The sequence below is a fragment of the Pararge aegeria genome, chromosome 2, assembly GCF_905163445.1.
Source record: "Pararge aegeria chromosome 2, ilParAegt1.1, whole genome shotgun sequence".
In the NCBI taxonomy this organism is placed as follows: Eukaryota; Metazoa; Arthropoda; class Insecta; order Lepidoptera; family Nymphalidae; genus Pararge; species Pararge aegeria.
The window spans coordinates 9,858,482-9,881,977 of record NC_053181.1 but is presented as its reverse complement, the minus strand read 5'-3'; the positions used below and the strand labels follow the sequence as shown (position 1 = coordinate 9,881,977).

The following is a 23,496-nucleotide window of genomic DNA, read 5'->3' as shown; positions in this document are numbered from 1 at the left end:
AATGTGATTTAAACCCATATGGGCTATATAAACAATATTTATACCATTCTGGCAGCAGTACTACGTGCCGCCCACGTCGGATCTCCCAAGCGCTTGTGAGATCGCGCTTTTTGAGATCAGTTGGCTTTGTCCATTTTGGCCGGGATCACCTTTGTGCATTACTCAGTATTGAACATCAAAATAAACGAATTACAGTAGGCAGATATATTTATAAGTGAAATAGAACACACACACTTCGAATGTCGCTTAGTGCAAAATGTTTAGTTGTTATATTTTTTTAATACTACATTTCTGTGGTAAGTATTTTTTTACTTTGATTACGACGATGTTACTATTGTATTTTCAAGCTCACTGTTTTTTAGTAGGTATGCAATTTAAACGCAATTTATAATATAAATACTTAGTTTCTAATCTTGCCGTGGAACGTAGGATTTTCAAATTAAAAAAAAACTTGTTTACTAAGTTAAAATCCCGTTGCTAACTTATACAAAAATACGTTGTTTGACCTTACATGAATCGCTTAAAAACCTCTACCTACCTCTACAATCAGTTGCGTATTATTGCATGAAATCATTAATATTTAGATACGTAAATATTTTACATCCGAGGCTAATTGGTAACTCAAAATACAATAATTAAGTATCTTATAATAATGCTATTTAATTCAATAGAAGTTCATTAAGCTGATGTGTTTTTTTGATGTCATTCCATTTCTCCGTCAAATCTGAGACATAATTTTGATGATTAGTTATTTTAATAGGTACGGTATATCCGTCTTGTTGAATGTAATTGTTATAAATAATAATAATAAATATTTATTAACGACAATAAATAAATTACAACGTACTACAACAATAGAACAGAGAAAAAAAATACTTAACTAATTAAATAAATATTTACTGCCAGTAAGTAACTGCCAAGGAATACTGCAACGTTGATTTTCAGAAGGGACCCAAACGTGTGATTTTTGTTCTTTTAAAGATTATCTGGCATTTCACAATAGATAACATTAGCTTTTAAAAAACTCCATTGCAATCTTTTCTTCTATAAGCAACGATTTATTTCCACGCGCCCCTGTGTCTTCGCCTTGAATCACATCTTGCATATTAAACTTGAACCACTTTTCGGTTTCTAATTTTTCATCCATATGAAAATTTGATGACAAGGCAATATGTATTATTATGACATTCTGATCTGGTAGATGATCATGGTAACTGTATAATACAACGAAGCAACCGCATCACCGTGTGGTGACGGCACATATGAATACAGTTGTCTTCCCGCGGATGTCATACGAGGCGACTAAGGAAATGTAAAGGAGGATGGAAGGCAGCGTCCTCTGCGCTACTACCACGTACTGGGCAGACAGATTGTTGGCAACCCCTCTGTTTTTGAAAGATCTTTAGTCCCGCAGTGCTCTGTTAAAGGCTACTGATTGAATAATTGATTGAACCCCACCGAGTTTCGTCTAGTTTAATTCGGTCTTGACAATGACTTGTGGCTCATAGGACAATAACTCTTTAGTTCTTTGAAAGAATGAATGAATGAATATACTTTTATTGCACACCACAAAAAGTAGAGTAAGTTCCCTAAATATGGACCAGTCTTATAATATGGACCATAGCAACATTAGGCAAGATGGCGCTGCTATCAATGTGAAGTTAGCTGCATTTGATGACCTTACCTGGTCGCGTTCCGCCAGGGAATTCTAACAGAGCTAGATGTGCGTACGTGTCAGCGGCAACCATTTTGAGATTAGAGCGCTATTTGATGTAAATTTTCGGTAAGTTTTGTAAAATTATTACAGCTACAATTATAATCATTATATTTGAACTGTCCCCATTCGGGAAACTTTATAGTGCTACTAATTATTCGTCAAGTAATTCGTGGCTGTATCTTATAACATTATTTTTTTACGAAATTATAACTTTGATATTGCATCATTTTGTAATATGGACCTATGAATGGTTTTGAAAATGGACTAGTGTTCCATATTATGATCCATAGACCATATATTGTAAGCCTTGTTCACTTTTTGTTTTAGGATATGGCGACAACACCTAAACAAAGGAATAGGCAAAAATGGGACAAAGATTCTATGACTATGGCGATATTGGCTATTCAAGTGCGCAAAATGGGATACTTAAAAGCATCGAAAATCTATAATGTGCCAAAAACCACACTCATCCGTTTATCTCTAAACAAAAAGAAGCCTTTACAGGAGGTGACAAATATGAAACTCGGGAGGAAAGCAACATTTCCCGCCGAGTTAGAGGCCGATCTAGCTGCATATGCATGTTCAGTACACATGGAAGAATGTACATGTACATCCATTACGCGGCTAAAGGGCTTTAACAAAGAAAACTTTAACGCTTTTTTCAAGCTATAGATGAAGCTATGGATTAATTCAAATATACGGCAAACAATATATACAATGTTGAAGAGACCGGAATAACGGTGGTACCTTCAAAAATACCAGAAATATTGGCCGAAAAAGGTAAAAGACAAATAAAGTCTACAACATCAGCTGAAAGAGTTTCAACAGTGACTTGCGTAATATGTAAGAATGCCGACGGTTCATTCGTATCCATGGTGGTTGTTACTACTACACTGAGGAACGTAATTATAATTGTTAAATAAAAATGGATGTTATTCGCTATTAAACTTAGTGTGCTCCATATTAGACACCATAGGTCCATTTAAAAAACCTAGTGGTCCATATTGAGCTGCCTATTTTAAAATGTTTAAATTTGTCATATTTTATAGAAAAATTTAGTTTGTTAAATAATCTGTTTCTTTAAGACATTTTAAGTATTGCTTATAATTCTAAAATAGTTTCTGTACTAATTGAATTCAAAAAGTCTGATTTCGCTTCCTTATTTTGTGTTTTATTTATACAAATCCTTATGGTAGTCCATATTTAGAGAACTTACTCTACATAAAAAAAGAAAAGTATAACAAAACAACGAATACAATTTAGTGGCCTTATCGCTTCATAGCTACGAGTATTTCTTCCAGGCAACCAATGGCGAAGATAAAAAAAAATCTTATTCTAATCTTGCCCTTCCCTCTTTATTTTCAAAATAAACTTATTTATTATTATTATTATGATCACTACTATATATTTAGTACAACACATCAAGAATATATACAAGAAAACAGTAACATGAAGAAAGAGATAGAATAGAAGATGCAGCCTTATCGCTGACCTAATAGCAATTTATTAATTCACAAGGATGCAAGACGCTTGCTTTATGTATATTTTATATTTATATATTACGTATATTTCATTAAATTCTCTATGTATTTGTATCTTTACATCTTGGTATTTATGTATATCTATCAACACTATCCCGTTCTCTTGTTGTAAGTCCTATCTACAAAGGTTGCCTGTAAAAGATTGCTTGCAGCAATAAGGCCGCCTTTGCATGTCTACATTGTGTACTGTATACTCCTTGCTGTTTTTTTTCCTTTATGTTATACTTACGTGCAATAAAGTGTTTCTTTTTCTTAGTTGGAAATTATTTTTCTTATAAATAATTATTCTATCCTTTCTAAAGCGATACCCAATCTATTTTATGCTTTTTAATAGGAGTAAGTAATGAGACTTTCTGCCATTATTACTGAACATCATCATCATCATCATATCAACCCATTCCCGGCCCACTACAGATAACGGTTTTCCTCCCCCAATGAGATAGAGTAAAGGCCGTAGTCACACTGACCCAGAGCGGATTGGTAGACTCCACACACCTTTGCGAACATTATGTAGATCTCTCAGGTATGCAGGTTTCCTCACGATGTTTTCAAGTAATATTATTTTTTTACACGCTTTATATTTCATTACTAAAAACTCACATAACTTAGAAAAGTTAGAGGTGTGTCCTGGGATTCGAACTCGGCTCCCCGAAAATGAAGTCGAGCTCCTGCCCAATGCGCTATCACCGCTTGCTATTATTCTACATTACTGAACAGTAAGGTATTATTCCGAAATACCACCATATCATGATATCACCGCTATTAAAATAGCAGTGGTGATATCATGAAGTATGCATTTAAACTTGTACATCAATATTACACATAATGGTTATTGTTGATTGTTGAAAACGACTTTGCAAATCTTATGGTAGAAGGCTTTTATGAAGCAAATTTATAAGCAAACTAGCTGTTGCCCGCGACTTCGTCTGACGGGCTAAAGCTAATATGTAATAATTTATAATAATAGTTATTCTAAATTAACCTATAAGATTAATTAGTTACTTATGTTAGGATTTAAATTTAACTAGCATCATAATTTCCACTTGTTTTTTATTTTTTTTAATTTAATCTTATTTTTGAACGAAACGTCGGTTGTCATTCTCAGATTAGTTAACGCCGGTAGACGCATAACGGCGGGAACAGATCAAATTGCTCGGTTCCTACCTGAACGGCTATGAGTTTTGGCGGGAGATTGGGTTTTCTTCTTGGCGAGTTGGATCGTTCTCTGTAGGGTCAGGGAGTGAAATGCGAGGTTGTAAAACAATAAATTCATATTGTCTTAGTTCATAAAGTAAATTAATAAAATGATATTTGTATGGTATGTTTATTTGCATCTTTTCGTGGCCTCATCGCTATCCTACCACAGTTCTAATACTAAGGTAACATTATGATTACCGCCTTGGTAGTGGCGTTCACTTCATACATGCACAAAAGCACTATCTACCCAACAATGTTCCTATAACTCGTTAATAGTTTATAGTACCTAGTATTTTACTATTTTACGCCATCTTTCTGCTTTATGCCTTTGGTTACACCTTTTAGTAAGGATAAGACCACCAAATTATATTCTCTAATGTGTTTATATCTTGTGTGATATCTCTGTTGCTGCTTTTTTCTATGGTGTACACTAATGAATGAATGAATGAAATTGTATTCATTCATTCGTTGAAAGTGTTTTATAACTTTAATGATAGTGTACACCATATTATACGTAGCTTTGATATTACTTATCATGCCTTGAAATTAATACCTTCTAATTAGGTTTATGTAATATGTTAACAGTAGATATGCCTGATAGTTAATAGGTATATTTTCTGAATAAGATTAATATTTTGCTGTTTAATAATTGAATATTAAAAATATTGTTACAGGAAGTTTCGGAGCACGCAAATCGGACACGGACATCGTCAGGTTGGTTGTGACGCAGAACATATGGAATGCATTTTTTTACTCATCGAAATGGGAACATTGCCATAATATTTTTGACACAATAAGTATTATAATAACTGTATACAGTTGACTTTCTTAAACCTGCTAGTTTTCTCTTCTAATTACTTTAGTATATTGATATTAATTATTACTATTTACTAGGTATTAAATATACATAGGTCGACAGATGCTTTAGCTTCAGATCGTAAAAACAGTTAAGTACACTTATAAAGTTATACCTAATTTATCTACAAAAAACCTTGAATAAGATAGAATGGGCGATAAACAAAATCGTCTTGAAGTACACACACAACTTTTTTATATGTGAATTCCACAATACCACAATAGCTATCTTCTCCAAAGCAGCTTTGACGTCATTGCATATTATTATAAACCACAATTCATAACAAAATGTTTACATATGCGAAAATTCTAAACATATCATATTTTCAGAATGCACCGCAATATTTGAAGTAGGTATATTATGCATGCCTTACTCATGATTCGATAGTCTAAAATGTACTTACATAACTCTTTAGATACAGTGCTTATCCTAAAATTATTAGAGCAGTAACGTAAAGAAATATTTTTTATCGATTAAAATTCAGCTTAGTTTTAATTTATCAGGCCCCTTCAAACACCCGTAGAACTAACACATAGACGTTATTCATCCAATCAAAACCGTCGATCACTGGAAAGCAATCGGATTATCAGAACTGATGATTACGATGATCGTAGCGGCGGGGTCGCATGGCTACGCACGCCGATGCACGTTGCATATGCCCCCAAGACGACCTCCTCCAATGACGAGAAAAACCCACTCAAAACCTATCAGCCAAGAGAGGACCCGAAACTATACTACCAGTCTGAAGCATACCTTAAAGAAATTCATGGCCAAAATGTTAACAAAGAAGTAACTTACATTTATCCTGGATGGGAAGTAGTCCGTGCTGGTGGAAAATACCGGGTACCGAAGCATTTATTGAGGAGTGGAGACGACTCTCGAAGTACGAGTATGTTCGTTTGTTTTTAAACTTTTTAATTTAATCAAAATAGGCATATTATTTGCAATGAAGAAAAGCTGACATACCATTTAAAACATCTTCCCTGTAAATTCTGTTCAACTTCATAGTGTCGGTACACCGGCAGGAGAATTTGGCAATTTACATTAACGCTTATATTAATCTTTGTTTCATTAATACTTGTTTGTTGGATAAATTGTTTTTCTATCTTATTCTTATGGTATTATAATAAATACGAATATTAATAATAGAGACAAGTTTAAGGAAAATCTAAATGAAAAATTTTAGTAGATAAACGAACATAAAATAGACACTATATTTCATCACGCAAAGTGTTGGGGTAATTTTTTTTCCCCCATTTTATATTAAAGGATCCTTCATACGTCAATACGAAAATATCTAGGAACAATAAAATCGACCCTTGTGACAACAGTTCGACGGAGGACATCAAGTACGAAAAAACATTTTCTGCCAAAGTCAACAAACAGAACCTTTTACTACGGCATGGTATGGCACTTCGATACAAAATGCCAAATTCTCCCGCGGATGTACGCCGCTCGGCGTCTTTCCCAGGACGGGCCGAAAATTATTCCTGGGAAAAATCTCAATACCAACCAATAGTAGCAGAGCCTCAACAGATCACTATAAGTCTTCGGTCGCGGTTAATGTGTCTTGACATGACGTGTAAATAATCGGTGAGCCTAACAACCTGCATTATAGCAGCAATGTGGGTTGGTGGGCTTAAACTGTCTCTGGTATGCGAGACCATAAGAATGGGATATTGTTATGATGATGTTGATGTTTTGCCCTAATATTTGTTATTATTATGCTTACCTCTATGATTTCAGAACCAAAAGTATGCATAAGATGCCCTCATGATAGAACGTTGGTAGCAAGAATAGGCGCCGACAAAGTAATTTTACAAAGCCCAATACTAACTACGTGTTATGGGCGGAAAGCTCCCAGAAGCGTTCGTTTAGTCCACATGTATGGACCAAAATTCGGCGCATTACTTCAGCACGGTTCCCATGTTTTGGTTGGCCGTTTAATGTACAAGAATGAAGTGAGTTTATTTTAGGATTCCTAGCTCATGCGTTTGATTCACGTCATCTTCAAATAATAGTATTACATTATATCTTGAAATTATTTATCTTGCAGACTCTCCGGCTTTGTAAGATGCAGGTGCATGTGATAATTCAAAGCTGTCCGACTCCAAAGCATTTGCAATCGCATTGTTTAGATAGAAATACGCCTTGCAATTTTACGTGTCGTGATGAAACTTTGGAGTTATTAGGAGAATCAGCGCTGGTTTGTGGTGAAGATATGAGATGGGAGGGCAATCTTCCGGTATGCAGAGGTAACAAAAATGGCGGTTTTTTTAAAGAGTCTAGGAAATAATTAAATAATATCGTTTCCCGCGACTTCGTCCACGTTATACACACTCGGAATTATTATTATTTCCAATGCAATTTTTTACACTATCCCAGTACACAACATATCCGCGTCCACCGCCGTCGCAGCGCCCGCATTTTGCCTCATGAATTTTGCCTACTACTTGTACTTTGGCCTTTGGATTACCAAAGGCCAAAGTACCATTTTTAAAGAGAAGTTCAATACTTCTTGAGTTTAGTGAGTTTTCACAAATGTACTTTCTGGACTAGAAAGTGGAATTTTAATTAAGCTTGAAACAAGTATTAAAATTGTCTGTCTGCAATGGACTTAACTTTAAAAAACGACGGATATTCGTACTATCATTCATCCTATCTTGTCTCAGTCTGTATGTCTGTTTTACCGTAAATAGTATACTCTGGAATGGCTCAGCCAATTCTAAAGAGACAGTTTGTACCTTACCTTTTTTCTGTAAGAGCATCTTAATTTCATAGATTTTTTGTTCTTAAAAGGTAGCGCACATCTTCTAGGTGTATTACAGTTTTATTTTATTTTATTTCTAATAAGAATAGAAAACAGACTCGGCGTGGATGATGTCGCAGGTACCTTATTGCTGTGTAGTTGTCTAATCAGATAAATCCTTTCAGCTCGTAACTGGTGCAAGCCTTTACCTACATCAGATGTGGGACAAGTAAGCTGCAATGGAGCAACCACTGAAAGCGTACACTTAGGGCTAAGCGAGGGTACAAGATGCCGAATTAGATGCCCCATCGGCTGGCGGTGGTTTCCCAAAGCTGTTGCCGTATGCCGCCGTGGGGATTGGACAAATTCATTACAGTGTCAACCTAAGAAAATTATTTTAAGATAGGATAAATACTTTTCTCGTTTTCCGATAACAAAATTGTCCAATGATATCGTCAAGGACTCCCAAGTCTTTACATTTGAGTATCAGTGGTCGATCGAGGACATCAAAGTAGCTACTCATAAAAAATATAAAACAAAAATCTTTTATTATCTTCCTGCGGAATTAATAATAACGAAACCATAACTGCGAATTGACTCGCAGACAACATCTTTGAACTAAGAAATGCCTCACAGAATTAAGAACATACAGAATCCTCATACAACCAGTATTGCTCATTTGTTTACTAAGGCTTGTCAGTTGCCAGTGTCACTACCCGTTCGGCCGTTTTTGTTAATTCTATTTGTAATAAGCAACGCGTTTCGCCGGGTAAGACAATATTATTTTCAATTTAAAATTTTATCGAGAAACTTATTTATAATAAATGCCTTTCGAAATGATTTTGTGTTTATTTATAGGATTTTAAAATAATTTGAAGCTTTACCACTATCTTTCTCGATTTTTTTTACTGGTCCACAAAAGGACCTAATTTGTCTAGGTATCTTATGGTTAACCAACTGGTCAACATTACAAAATCTAACTAAACTAAATGATCATTTAGTTCTTTGGATTAAATGTTTTAGAATAAGTTTTTGCGTTTGCCAAACCAATAAAATTGCTTGTATTAGTAATTAAGGTAAGAAATCAGACATTGTAAAACATTTTAAAGTAAAATAGTTAGAATGTTCACACTTTTTAATTTTTTATTAATTTTGAAAATTTAGCACCTCCCTTAGATTTTTGGCAGCATCTTTGTAACAACAACAAGTTGCAACATGCAAGTTTTATACTAATTTGCAATCCTTGGTAAGTGTACAAGTTTTTAAAATAATGGTACACTTCGGTGGCATACACTTTTTTTACAATATTTACAAAAATGGTTTTCATAATACATTGGTAAACTAATCAGCAATATTTAACAGAAAACAGATCAAAAAAATATTATTTATCACAGCTGATTTAGAGTAGAAAAATTTACTAACTAAAATAACCGATAAAATTGGTTTTAGATAATTGGTTGATGTATCTTCCGCATAAGTTTGATCAATTATTTATGGGACACGCTGTATAAACTATTACATCAAAATATATGGTTATATTTGGAGAAGAATTTAAATGATAAGTTTTTCTTACCTTTACGTAGCGATCATAGGCTAATGTTTAACATAATAAGTATGAAAAGTTGTCAGGCTGATTCATCATGATGTTTGTCAGTAGAACCGGCATGTATGTGACGAGGGAGTTATGACTACCACGCACTTTAAGAGGTTAACACGTCTGTCTCTATAGAATAAAATCGGGTAGAAATTATTATAGCGTGGCGCGCATGCTAGCCCTACTGAGCTCATACAAATAAGTGGCTAGTTGATTATTAGAAAATAAAATGAGAAAAAAACTGGTCAGTCCAAACCAAATCTACCAATCTTGCGTAAATGCTTGATATAGGATATCACGTCTGTAAATGCTTAAACCAGTAAAGCCCGGTGTCTAAGTTTATAAAACAAAACTCTTGTCTAAGGCGTATCCAGTTTTAGCCGCCTTTTTAAATTAGGAAACGAAGTCTGACAGCACGTCTGACAGATTCAGCCGTTAGTTGTTTTGAGCATTTTCAATTTGGATTTTGAGTGTCGCATACAAAAAACAAAATAAAAAATCCCTTGAAGTAATTATTTTAGTTGGTTTAATGTATTTTATGTAGAATTTCCTATAGAAAATGTTGAAGTTTTCTGTGTCCGTTTGATTTTAATAGTTTAATATAATAAATAAGTAGCTATGGGGAGTAATACAAGTAAATCAAGTACAGAGACAGCTGCTGTTTCCCAAAACAACGAATTGGACGACAGCAGCAATTCGGATCCTCGTTCTCCAACGCCTGAAATAACTCGGACTCCACTGCAGGTTCGTATTATAGACAACAAGGAAACACGCTATAAATAGACGGTTATTAGACCACGTAACTTCAGGAATTACTTAGTCCTTCCTAATATAGATTATGGATGTATTGATTTCAGTATTTTAATAGATAGATAGCATCTCTTGGATACTTCATAATTTTAAACAATAATAAGGTTAAAATATAACGTAAATATGTTAATGAGTTTTATAAAACTGTCGTTTTTAAAAAGTGTTTGTTGAATAACATTCAGTTCTTATTCCTTATAAAATTGACTTGTTCTCTGTTATGAATTATCCAAAGAAGTCATGATGTATTAAGATCTTACATTTTTATTATAAATTATTTATTATTATAGCTTTTCTCAATATGAATACTAATAAAGGAAATTAATAATATAGAAATGTACACCAATCCAGCACTAGGCCAGGGTGGTAAACTACAGCCTTAACACCCTGTAATGGCCCGGTAATGGGCTCGTAAAGTGTATACCTTTTCTGACAGTTTATATCCATAAATTTGCATTGGTAAGACCAACACAATGTGCCTAAGTTATTTGGTTTTGGAGATCAACATTTGGCAATCTCTGAAAAATAACACAGTATGTGAGCAGAGTGCTAGTTCAGCTTCACCCTCAGCTTCAGTTGCTCAGCTCAGCTGAGAAAATGAAATGTTAAAAGTTAAATTTTTTGAAGGTATTCTAATTACTTCCTAGTATTTAACCAGAGGCCACTTGTATCTTGTAGATAAATTGTTGTCTCATAGGAAAAAATATTCTGCACAGCTCCAATGGTAATAATTATTAGTGATGATAACTGGAACAAACACCCTGTGCCCTCAGAGGTAAGGGTGTGGAGAAGTCGAACTTCCAAACTCTGGACTAGTCCTAGAATTTCTAAAAAGAAACACATCCAACAACCAAAACTATTATTCCTGGCCCAACCTGGGGATTGAACCCTTAATTTAGTAGTTTGTAGAAACCGATACTTGTTTTGTAAAAGTTTCTTATTGCTGTTTTCTACATTACAGAATAAGAATGGTGGAAAGCACAACATAACTAAGAATGTTGACCTGAGAAAGACATTTGAATGTGGTAAAACAGAAGGAAAACTTATTCATAATAATCCAATTCTATCAGCCGTAATAAAAAATCATTTGCAGTCCTACGACCCGCGCTCTCCCACACAGGACTTTGAAAGAACTCCAATAGTCATATCAAATAACATTAATGCAGACACTGAAAAAATGCTTGATAAACTTGAGACCAACTGTGGTAGTCCTAGTCTAAATAATGATACTGTTGAAAATAATAACTATGACTCATCTTTTGAAGTAGACAGACAAGTAAGTCCGGATTTAGTCATTCCTATAAATTTGTTTAATAAATTCATTGACTTGAGTCTTAATGATACACTAAATGAAACTGATGAGCCTTTAGGATCATCAACTGCTTCAAAAGAAGTTATTGAAAATGAAATATCTACAACAAACTCCAAGCCTACTGAATTGTTAGAAACTAATTTTGACTGTGTGGAATCTGAAAATAAGATGATAGAGGAAGGTAATGAAGTTATTGAAACTTCAGACTGTGTAGAAATTTCAGATAATGAAGGCAAAATTATTCCATTATTTAAAATCCTTCCAGAAGATCCCAGGTCTCCATCCATAGGTATAGAAAGGACTCCAATTGTGGTTGCTAAAATTGAGGAGGATGTTGTTGATGGTAATGTTGAACAAATGTCAGATGATTCATTGATCAAAGCTTTACAAAATACAAATACTGAGCTCCGTCAAAACAATGTATTAGACAAGAACTCTGATGGTATTCTTATTTATGAGGATGAAACAAACACTCTAAATGATACACCTAAAAAATGTAAATCAGTAAGCAGTGGTGGATCCAGAACACCATTATCATGTATGAAAAATAAAACCGATGCAGCTCATCCTAGATCAAAATCTACAAATACATTGTATGATGCTAAAAATAAGACTAAGTTACAGAAAAGAGTTTCTCACATTCCAAGATTGAAGTCTTTGATCAAGCAACCTACATATGGGCACACAGGAAGCAGTATATCATTGAAGAATGTAACAAAATCCTCAGCAATTAGTGGCGATTGTGAAAACACTCCACCTCACTCACATCGCGACATATGGGACAAGGATAACAGCATTGTCCTCTAAAATGTTTTTCTAGTACCATATACTTTTTGAGATAATCTTTAGTCATTTACAAATTGATTGTTCTTCTGTATAAATTATAATCATTTGTCTTTTAGAAGAATTCTCTTTTTTAAAATGTAAATGGCTAATAATGGTGATTTTATAGTTATCACCATAGACCTAATGTTTAAAATAATAGCACATAAATGCATACTAGTAACTATGTTATTAATTATAAATATAACATAACATGCAATATTGGGTTTGATAAAAGTTGAAGTAAATTTTGTAAACCTTATTTACCTAATAATAATTTAATTTAGTGCAAACTACTAACATCAAGACTTTCAGCTGTTTTAGTTGTAATGCTATTCACAATAAATATTGTACCGAAAAACTATCTTTTGCTTGCTAAACCTTAACATAATGCACATTGATATATAGCCATGTAGATGTGCTCTTCTCATTCTGTTCTTTACGGATATTTTAAATTTTTGGAGGGCATTCTATAATCGATACTGAAGCCAAAACTGTTTTTATTTTTGTGTTTGTAGTAAAGCCGCGCATCACGCTGGGACTACTGAATGAATTTAAATAAAACTGCAGGATTTTCGTTCGTACTACGAAGTAGGACATAAGATACTTTTTTATCCCGAAATTCAGCTCAGCTTCTTTAGGAGAGGGAATGAAAGTTCTATGATTTTGCACCATAACTCCATAAAATGTTTAACCTAACCTAACCTATTAAAATTATTCATTTGTACTGGATAGGTTATACTGTCAGTTAAGTTCCTAAATTTCGTGAATTTCTGATAAAATAAAGACAGCAACAAACCCCTCACTCGAGCCTAAACGATACTGAATACATAGTACCTATTGCCACGTTTATAAAGACTAGTGCTAACTGCTAGGACTAAATAAAAAAGGTTATAAATTCTCTTGATTTCGATTCTTCCTTTAACGGTTCCTATTCTTTGTTAGTGACGGGAGCTGAGTCATGGATACCCAATTACCTTTCTAACTTCCAAAGACTTGCACGGCACACATCCATTTACTGACTTGAGTCAACGTTGCCTACCCAGCGCTATCGACTAATATAGTAGTGCTGCTGTTATGCCACACATTATTTATTATGCAGTCATTTGTTATAAGGAATTTTTTAATAAGGGGACGGGAAACGGGATTAGGTCCGTTGACCTAAAGGATTTGCCTGTAAGAGTTTGCTTGCAGCAATAAGCCGCCAGCAACACAAACAGCCGCCTTTGCATGTCTACATTGTGTCTTACTTAAAACTTCATACTGTTTCTTTACCTTTATGTTATGCGTGCAATAAAGTGTTTCTTCTAATTTATTGAGGTAGGTGTAGAGTATAGCAGTACGCTGCATCCCATAATTTAGGCAATCGCAGCCGCAGGGCGTTTCTAGATATTAATAATATAAAAACTATATATTATGAATTAATTTAAAAAAAAACGACTAAGCTGTGCACTTGAGGATTTCGTACAGTCAGATTCAAACTTTATGACTTCTCGAGCTTCGCGCGTTTCGATGCGCAGAGTTCAATATTCGGTATCAGCCTTTCAGTGGAATGGTAAGTTGACTACCTGCGCGAAGCTATAGTTGCAGCTAGCTTCCGTAACGACAAAGTTTGAATCAGACTGTACCTTATCTAACAAAAAAACTAACAATGAGATTGATCACAACATATAATAATTCACACAGATAAAAGGTTTAATTATTAGGTACTTAAAGAATATATATTAACATCAACGGTAAATAGTATTTATATTAATAAAATATTTTCAGTAATATTTATTTATATTTGTGAGGATTTTAAGAAGTGTATAATAACAAAATATACGATCACAATTTCAAAACAATTGACGGAATGGTTTAGAAATTAAAATAATAATTACTAAGACAAGATACAAAGAATATTGTTTTAATTAAACTAAATTATTAATTGTAAAGCTTTTTCCAGTGAAGCTTTTGCGCAGCATAGATTTTATCAACTCCTTACAGACCACGAAGGGCTAGAACATGAAAAAAGTTATTTAATTATATATTTATAAATAAGTATGTAACATACGGTATAGAAACGTAATATTATCAAAAATTTCGATAAAAAGATCAAATCTCAGAGATAGAAAATCATTTCGAATGAAATACTTTGAACTTTACAGATTGAATATCTTAATGTGGAGCCCGGCTTAATGCTGCCAATTTAATTGCACCACCAATTCGATGAATCGTCTCTCAAAAACCTTAGGGAAAAAGTTTGATCTCATACTATAATACTTTTATTAATGGCTATATCTGAAAAGCAAAATATTTAAGACCCCTTTTAACCTACATCTATTTTTAGTAGGAACACTTTTAAACTATAATTTCTTACGTCTTGTCTTACAATTCTTTCATTGGAATGGTGTTATAACAATATTCAAATTAATAAAAACTCTTTTTATTTCTTTTTAATACATGTTGTTTTTCCATAATTTTGTATTTTTTATCAGTTTACTCAAATTAAAAATAGAGTACCTAGACTAATATTAGGTCACTCAAAGAAAAAAAAAAGTGGGGTAGCTTACTCCGCGCTACATAGTGGGCGATTCATATAATTACATATAAGTATGTTTTTATTAGGACGAACTTTGCCCCGCAGACTCACCACCGATAACTAAAGATAACAGAGTTCCTACCTACTAATAATTAACATCAATAATTTGGCACTTCAATATTCAAATAAAAACCGGGAACGACGGCCCGTGCTCTCAGAGGCACAGGGTTGATACCGCCGATTAACTAACTCCGGGCTGTTACTGAAAATTCTTTAACAGAAAAAACACAATACCAAATTTAAGCTTTAATCGAATACCAATAAGATTAGTTATATTCCCATGTTCAGGTATTTGCGAAAACCTGACACATCGATTGCGAGGAATCAAATCTGGGCCACTGATCTATACTTGACATGCTAACCAATAGTTGGTCTATTGGTTAGCATGTCAAGGCAATAAGAAACAACTATCAGGCATCTGATATATTTGTACTCAATAATCTTTTAGATTTTAATGCAGTAAATACATTTTCTCGTAATTTGCCAATAGTGTTTAGGTTAAGAAATTTTTCAAACTATCATAAATACTACATAAAGGTTGCATAATCTTTCACATAAATTTTAAAATATATCACTGTTGTCAATTATTCTGTCGTACAAAATCCCTAAACTTAACTAAACGGGCAGGTATTGAAGTATGGTTGACATTTTTACAATGTTGATGTTGGAAAAAAGCAACTGCTGAGTTTCTTGCCAGCTTCTTCTCGATAGAATCTGCCTTTCGAACTGAATAAGATTACTTGAAGGAAATAAATTTTGAATTCTAGCAATTTGTGTACAACAGAATTACACTTCAAAAAATGACATTTGTTGACATTATTCCTTTGAATTTGTTAAGTAGAACTAAAAAATTATAAATGCTTTATTTTAAACAATTTATTACTTTTTAGCTGAAAATATGTCTACGACTTTTCTAATGTTAAATTTTTTTTTTATTTTACTACTAAAAGCTATAAATCAAAAGAACAAGAAGAAGAACTTATGATTCGTTTTTCTTTGTCTGAGTTATCTACTCAACCCCTTTTCATTTTTAATGACAAACTTACACATTGATAGCATGATTACAATCATAAACGTTAATAAATTGAAATGGTGAAACACTGGTTGATTGCCTGTAGCAGTGACAACCAGTAGTTAATTCTTAAATTATTAAATAGTAACGTTTCAGGCCATTATAGTATAGTATAGGAATAGTTTAACAACAATATTTTTAAATTTCCGTGTTATAAGACTACAATACTAATGTGCAAACTACATTAATAACATCAATAAACATTTCTATTAAAATATCTATATGTACACATAAGATAGCCGACAAATACTTGAACAGTTTTCAGATTCGTAAGTGACATTTTTTTTTTTTATATTGCCACAGGAAATACTAAGTTAATTTTTTTTGAAAATTATTTGTCACCATAAATAAAGTACAGAAGTTGGAAGTCGGAAGTTTGGGTCTAGCGACAGTTTGCAATGGAATGGAATTCGCTACAGCTAATTGGTGGGGTCGATGCTTCGATCACTAATAAAAAGTAGTAATCGAAGGATCCGTGTAATTATTATTTTTTTTAAACGAAGAAATAAGTGTGCCTCGTCTGATATATTTTTACACAATAATACTTATTGTTTGTATTTTTGGGAATTGGGGCACTTTTAGATAGGAACATTTGTATATTTAATATACCACCAAGAAAATGTTATGTGTTGCATATATAATAGGTACGTATTTAATGTATTTTTTGTGTATATCTAGCAATTATTAGAGGTATATTTTTAAGATTTAATAAACATTCAACCTATGGATTTCTATTATATAATTTTACTCAACTATAATAATGGAATGGTAAAAATATTTAATATATTTCATCTTTATATAATTTAATTAGATATTATTTAGTGTGTTGACCTAATGAAATGATCTTTTTTTTTAAGTTATGTCATATAGTATATGTATCAAAACATGAATTGATCCTTTTTTTAAATAACAATCATATTTATGCACTGTTAATAAGTATTCCACAAGTTTATTAATATTACAAATTGATAATAAATCGATCATTTTCGATATTTAATTGAAATGCCACTTCGCTATTCCTACGTAATACTACTACTCGATCATAAATTAAATATTTGATGACACGAAACAAAAACACTCATCGAAGATAATCCAAATATTTACATGCAAATGTTATTCAATTATCTGAATAAATCAAGAAATACTTGATGTTTTTAAAAACAGTCGTTATTCATGAAGATGGCCAATGTATCTGAGAAAAATAGTTCTAACAAAAATACCAAAGAGACTCTGTAATTAAAACACTGGCTTAAAAGGAAAAGGTGACTTTTATTTTCTTACATAGAATCAAATTAGTAAGACGTAGGTAGAGCTCCATTTGCAGATGCAGAACAAGTCTAAACTCAGTTTAAGAAAAAGTCGCCTTTTTCATCAGCACAGCAAAACAGTATGTAAGATTTTACAAATAGTTCATACTGTAATATAATAGTAAATATGTCGTTATGGTTTAACGACATATTTACTTATAAATGTTTAATTAATAAATTACGGGTTATCATTTATAACTTTTATAAAATAACATCTGAGTATCTACGCGAAATAATATTTATAAAATAAATTAACTTCTAATATAATATTCGTTTTGGCTCCTTATGGTTTTTGATAACTTGAAATTTAATCAGGTTATCAAAAAAAATACTTTCACTATGTTATCAATTGCACCAAGTAATGTACACAAGAGAACAAGACAAAATAAAAACAAAGGTAACAAGCTTTCTGGTATATTAGTAGCAATTTTGCATGCTGTTCACTCCTGTGTTGCATCTGGTTCTGAAATAAATTACCAATGCACCATGTTATAAAAGTCCAAACATATTACTCACAAATGGAAAATGATATCTGACTAAAGAAGGAGGTTTGATAGGACGAGGTATTTATCATCGGATTTAAAAAAAAAACGTCGATTTCCGACTATTTTAAAATGCATTTGTAGTATTTTAAATATTTTTTCCCTATTCGCTAAGATTTATTTGACAAATAATAAAGTCAGTCAAAGGAATTACTGCTCAAATTGAGTGTATGGCCTTTTTTATTCATTTTATAATTTTTTATAAATTGTATGTTATTCGTTTTTAAACGAGCGCTCCATGAACCAAATTCATTTCGGTTCTATTTTGATCACCCTACCCTGAAAAAAATGTAATTTACGCGATTCATTTGCAATTGGCCCCATAAGTGTGAACATTTTAGCTGTGTTCAAAGAGTATTTCGGTAAGATGAATTTTTAACTCTTTTATGTTTATTATGTGACTGACTATTTAATAAAATAAATATTACCACAAGCAGCCGATGGGTGAAAAATACCCCTTATCAACCATCCCCCTTTTCTATACAGTTAATAAGTATAACGTTATTTCTATTGTTCATGAGGCTGCAATCAGCATTAGGCATCATCATCACATCAACCTATTACCGGCCCACTACAGAGCACGGGTCTCCTACAATGTATTACTTCACTGTTGAAGCAAGTGGTCTTTTAATTGCTTAAATTATTATAAGGTATACTAGTTAATAATACTTATGCAAAAGTTTGTTTTATTTGTTTTTAACAACCACCTGAACAGAGGTAAAATCAGGAAGGTTGTGGAACAAATAACATTCTTTAACAGACATATTTCCAATGTACATGTAACCAACAGCAAAAGCACCAATGAACTGAAGCTGCAGTGCATGGGCGTGTTAGAACAAAGTCAAATCATCATTGAATATAAAACCTCAGCCATACTCCAGGGGGAAAGGTTGGGTGGCTGGAGTAGCAAGCAAACCAGAGAGAAAGTTTGACGCACAACAAGCATGTGCATGTGCGGAAAAATCCTGGAAGCAGAACCTTTTGTTTCACCTTACAGGGTTTAAATAACTCAATCAAAAACATGACTAGTCAATCAATACCCCTGAACAGTGTTTTTTTCCAATAACTTCTTACTTTTCTCATTTATGGTAGGATTTTCTTAGTCTGGAAAGAGACTTCAAAACGCTCATACAAAATCCATGGTGTAGTGTATATAGAGTTACACATGCCTACAAATGTAAACAATTTAACTGTGTAGTTTGTATAATACTAATGTAGCCGTTTAGTTTATCTAGCCTATTTCAAAATAAGGCGTTAAGAGTATTAAAGACAAAATTTCTTATTTTATGTCATACTCAAAGGCTGATTTTTCGATTGCGATAATCTCCAAATATAGAATCAACATTTAGGAAATAAGTACATAATAGAAAAATATTGAATCATTAAACAGGTGGCAACACAATTTATATTAAACCAATGCAATGCTACTATAGTCGTAAAAATGTAATAGGCCCGTTTTGACATTTGTCATCGCGACGTAACTAGTTATGGACCATAAGACTCGGGACTCGATACTCACGATAAATCAATTCAAGTTTTTATCAGTACTTGATTGATATTATTATGTATTGTAAAGTGTTCGTTCGTTCAAAGTATTCCTTTAACTTCACAACCAATACGCGTGACTGGCTGTTGATTATACGTCCACTTTTCAACATTTTGAAACAGAGTTAGTACTATATAACAACAAACACAAAAATCGAGTCAAATCACTATGTTTAAATTAATGTCCAAAATAGAAGAGCCATAGTTAACGTAATAGTAAACAATATATATCAAACTTAAACGAGCGCACAGTCAACTTTACAAGATGAGGAACGAAAAACTGCGCAGTGCGCGCGGGGACGCTTCAGTCATGTGCCGTTTGGTCAGATACATCAACCCAGACTCATTATTTAGAACCCATTTTGAGAACCAAGCTCATTCTTTGCAGTAAAGATTACTACACAATATTTAATTTCGATATTCAGTAAAAAAATGGTTACAGCTCTAGTATAAAAAAAAAAAAGACTAAGAACGTAACTGTTTTCGGAACGTTTCGCAACAATTATAAATTGCATGCTACGATAAATTAAGCGCAAAAAGAATACTCGCGATATATTCTTTCATATTATTTAACGTCGCAAAAAAATTTACGTATTTTTTAAAACACTGTATGTAATTGATTTTTATTTTATTGTTTCTTTCAGTTTCATTCCAAGTTACATTCTATGGTCTTGCACAAATGTCAAAACGGGCCTATTATATTTTTACGACTATAATACATATTACGATTTTAAAAATAAGTTGTTCAAAATAATTTATGTTCCCAAGATTCAGTTTTATACTCGTGCCAAATACAAGGTATTTCATAATTTAGTTTTTATTGATTCAATAGTAACTAGTTAAAGAACTATAATAAGTTATAGAGATTATTAATTTGTATGTTAATTTTCTCCCAAAATGCCAAACCAAATTAAACACAAACTTAATGACAAATAGCATGTTAAATAACACAAACAAAAATATCTTTAAAACCTAGTTTATGTCCATCAACAAACCTGATTTCTTCTCCACCATATTCTGAGAAATGAAATCCCGTAGTTCAGAGTAAGCTTTACTTAACTTGTCATTCACTATGACAATGTGAAAGTTATCAGGTTCCTGACCTGAAAAAAATAGATAATAGACAATGTTTACTTCAATACTTATTTTTAAATACATAAATATGATGATGACAATCCTAAAAATATGGCTAGTAGTTAAATATTGGACAACCTATATTTTGATATCTCTCCGAAGAACATTATTATACAACATATTGAGTCCTGGACTACTGTCTTGCGAATTCCTCGCTTTTTAATGAGATATTGGCATTCAAAATGAAAACAACATACCATATAAAATTTCTCGACTTGCGGTGTCAAGTCTTTTCTTTAATGCATCTTCATCTTCAGTGTTTCGTCCGCGCAAACGCCTCTCTAGCTCCCCAATAGAAGGTGGCATCACAAACACAAGCAGTGGATCTAAGTCTGTGCGTTTGATCTGTTTCACACCTTCTATCTCAATGTCTAGTATGCAGATTTTGCCTGTACAACGGACATCTTCCACTGCACGTTTACTGAAATTTATAATTACAAACATATTTAGATGTGCACTTATTAGTTGTACAAATTAATCTTACATTCTGTTTACCAAAATAACAGACTGGAAATTATATTAGGTTCCCTTTTATGGCTTGCATAGGGATACTGAAAGGTCGTACCATTTTGGATAATCCGTTCTAATCATATTTCTTAGATAATTAAAATGGTGTTAAACACATTACATGCTAAGAGAACCAGTAGAGAAATGGACAAGAAGCCTCACAGAATGGATCTTACAGTGCAATACATTAAAAAAAAGAGGAAGGCAGCTGAATAGGTGATCACAATAGTTTACATCCTAAAGATGGAAATAAATGGCAAATAAAGTAAATAAAGGATCCCTCTGGGACTATTTAAATTCCAAAATAAACTGACTAAGCAGACAACAGTCACATATTACAAAACAGTTTTACTCTAAATTATTTCACACATAAACAAATAGGTAAATGATACTATGTCTACTGGAAATTCTTATTTTAAAATTACTGATGAAGTACAATGTCATGTATTGTGTCATTATTATCAAGCAAAAGATAAGAATACTCTCAAAAAATAAATAGATACATGAAATTTTATCAATGTTAATGTGGCACTACAAGGAAATTAATGATAATCTGATTGCTATTGCAGGATCAGCTTTTAATATTATAAACAGGCTTATGACCATGATTTATAAAATTAATAGACTGTAATATAACAATCACAATAATTACGTTCTATGAGATTTCCACAGAACTTTATTATATTATGATATAAAGAAATCAATAAAGAAGCAATGACCTTAATTGCTTAGCTAACAGCAGGATTGCATAGATGATATTTGAGTATGAGACAAATAATAGGTATAGAAGTTAATAGTGTTCATTTATTAAAGAAGATTTTTTTGTTAGGTACTAACTACTGAGACAAAACTATCACTTCACAATTTATCATAAGTAAAAAAGCATAAATAAAAAAATCCCAGGAAAGGGGAAAAATATATTATAGTTTAAAAATACATTTGGGTTAATGAGATCCTGATAGCAATACACCAAAGTTTTATCATGTTCCAATAAATGGTATAGGAACACAGATTTTAAGAACCTTTTTTATAATTATAAATAGATATATACATTCAAAATGAACAAAGTTGTAAACAATGACTAGTTTGATCAACAAGAGGTTGGCACTAAGCCAAAATGTATCCAGCACATGGCCGTACAGTCTCGTAAGAAACAATCTATTTACCTGGTTCCATACATGTTTCCACTGAAGGTTGCAGTCTCTATAAATTCACCTTTTTCAATAGCAGCTACCATATCGTCTTTGGTAGTGAAGTGATAATGAACACCGTCCTTTTCTCCGGGGCGAGGACCTCTGGTTGTGTGAGACACGCTGAAACCGAATTTATCCGGAAACTCTTTGAGAAGACGCTTCAACAACGTGCTTTTCCCAGAACCCGAAGGTCCGCACAACACCAAAGGACGGGGACCTTTCTGCACCATTGTGACAAAAGCTGAGGATAGATACTTTTGTTAGTGAGGGAAGCCGCATGAATATAATTAATTTATAAAACATTTCTAACCTTTGAAGAAATACGTGACTGGATTATATTATAAAACTATTAGCACTATATTACTAAATTAATGAATAAATACAATTCAATGCCGTATTCAAAATTGAAGAAGAAAATAGTAAATATTTTGAAAAATTAATTCACTGCACAGCAGAAAAATAATTGCACGGCTGCCTGCGGAATTTTTAATAGACCACAGGAAATAAAGATACGGAAACTATCTGATGTCAAACAATATCCAAAATCTAAAACTCGCACTTCACGCTCGGACTAGGTGCTCGGGCGACTCACTCGGCAGGTAGCGCCAAAGCGAGAGGTAGCTTTTGGGCAACACAGCTGTTATCGACAAACCGTCAAACATGATGCACGTTGGTTGGTTGATAAATGAGGTTAAAAAACTTAAACCATTAAAAATCTGTTCTTCACAACAAAAATAAATATATGTTATTGTTGGCTTTGCGTAAAGCAGGCATTCATTGCTCTACACGATGGACTAAAATTTTTTCCATAGAAATAAATGTCAAGGTCTGTATGAGATATCATACAAAACTTTTTAAGTAGGATCGCTTTTCTTGTTATTTTTTAATAATAAATATTAATAATAGTATATAGTTATATAAATTACTGATTATACAACGGTTTGTCGTCAACGGGTAACAACCCGAGCGTGTGGAGAGCTATCTCTCGCCTAGGCGTGAATTTCCGAGTGGCTCACACAA

At 32.8% G+C, this 23,496-nt stretch overlaps 3 protein-coding genes across 7 annotated transcripts; 2 read left to right on the top strand and 1 right to left on the bottom strand.

The window, feature by feature from the left end:
- Nucleotides 1-70: 70 nt before the first annotated feature.
- Nucleotides 71-9,142, top strand: LOC120633028. 3 transcript variants are annotated; one of them, XM_039903083.1, is made up of 6 exons: nucleotides 71-296; nucleotides 5,130-5,169; nucleotides 5,926-6,200; nucleotides 7,058-7,272; nucleotides 7,368-7,566; nucleotides 8,246-9,142. In XM_039903083.1, the coding sequence occupies exons 1-6, from the start codon at nucleotides 257-259 to the stop codon at nucleotides 8,464-8,466; spliced, it is 990 nt and encodes a 329-aa protein (XP_039759017.1). In that variant the 5' UTR covers nucleotides 71-256; the 3' UTR covers nucleotides 8,467-9,142. The 3 variants fall into 3 exon arrangements, with proteins under 3 accessions (XP_039759017.1, XP_039759008.1, XP_039758999.1); XM_039903074.1 differs by having other exon boundaries at nucleotides 5,815-6,194; XM_039903065.1 differs by having other exon boundaries at nucleotides 5,815-6,200.
- Nucleotides 9,143-10,045: 903 nt separating this feature from the next.
- On the top strand, nucleotides 10,046-12,950 carry LOC120633374. Its single transcript, XM_039903579.1, has 2 exons — nucleotides 10,046-10,398; nucleotides 11,423-12,950. Exons 1-2 carry the CDS (start codon nucleotides 10,273-10,275, stop codon nucleotides 12,578-12,580), a joined length of 1,284 nt encoding a protein of 427 aa, XP_039759513.1. The 5' UTR covers nucleotides 10,046-10,272; the 3' UTR covers nucleotides 12,581-12,950.
- Nucleotides 12,951-14,372: 1,422 nt separating this feature from the next.
- On the bottom strand, nucleotides 14,373-22,999 carry LOC120635147 (guanylate kinase). Of its 3 annotated transcripts, none has more exons than XM_039906096.1 (5): nucleotides 22,787-22,999; nucleotides 22,450-22,717; nucleotides 20,974-21,197; nucleotides 20,638-20,745; nucleotides 14,373-14,592 (listed from the first exon to the last, which is right to left on the bottom strand). In XM_039906096.1, exons 2-5 carry the CDS (start codon nucleotides 22,704-22,706, stop codon nucleotides 14,576-14,578), a joined length of 606 nt encoding a protein of 201 aa, XP_039762030.1. In that variant the 5' UTR covers nucleotides 22,707-22,717; nucleotides 22,787-22,999; the 3' UTR covers nucleotides 14,373-14,575. The 3 variants fall into 3 exon arrangements, with proteins under 3 accessions (XP_039762030.1, XP_039762015.1, XP_039762022.1); XM_039906081.1 differs by lacking the exon at nucleotides 14,373-14,592 and adding an exon at nucleotides 16,528-18,018 and having other exon boundaries at nucleotides 22,787-22,998; XM_039906088.1 differs by lacking the exon at nucleotides 14,373-14,592 and having other exon boundaries at nucleotides 20,615-20,745.
- Nucleotides 23,000-23,496: the final 497 nt, after the last annotated feature.

What these genes read in the sequence shown, in the direction of transcription:
- LOC120633028 (XM_039903065.1), top strand. Translation starts at nt 257, where the DNA reads ATGTTTAGTTGTTATATTTTTTTAATACTACATTTCTGTG. An exon ending in TCGGACACGGACATCGTCAG is followed by an intron (nt 5,170 to 5,814) that starts GTTGGTTGTGAC and finishes TTAATTTATCAG; the next exon opens with GCCCCTTCAAACACCCGTAG. An exon ending in AGACGACTCTCGAAGTACGA is followed by an intron (nt 6,201 to 7,057) that starts GTATGTTCGTTT and finishes CTATGATTTCAG; the next exon opens with AACCAAAAGTATGCATAAGA.
- LOC120633374 (XM_039903579.1), top strand. Translation starts at nt 10,273, where the DNA reads ATGGGGAGTAATACAAGTAAATCAAGTACAGAGACAGCTGCTGTTTCC. An exon ending in TAACTCGGACTCCACTGCAG is followed by an intron (nt 10,399 to 11,422) that starts GTTCGTATTATA and finishes TCTACATTACAG; the next exon opens with AATAAGAATGGTGGAAAGCA.
- LOC120635147 (XM_039906088.1), bottom strand. Translation starts at nt 22,706, where the DNA reads ATGGTGCAGAAAGGTCCCCGTCCTTTGGTGTTGTGCGGACCTTCGGGT. An exon ending in GGAAACATGTATGGAACCAG is followed by an intron (nt 21,198 to 22,449) that starts GTAAATAGATTG and finishes TATAAATTTCAG; the next exon opens with TAAACGTGCAGTGGAAGATG. An exon ending in AAGTCGAGAAATTTTATATG is followed by an intron (nt 20,746 to 20,973) that starts GTATGTTGTTTT and finishes TATTTTTTTCAG; the next exon opens with GTCAGGAACCTGATAACTTT.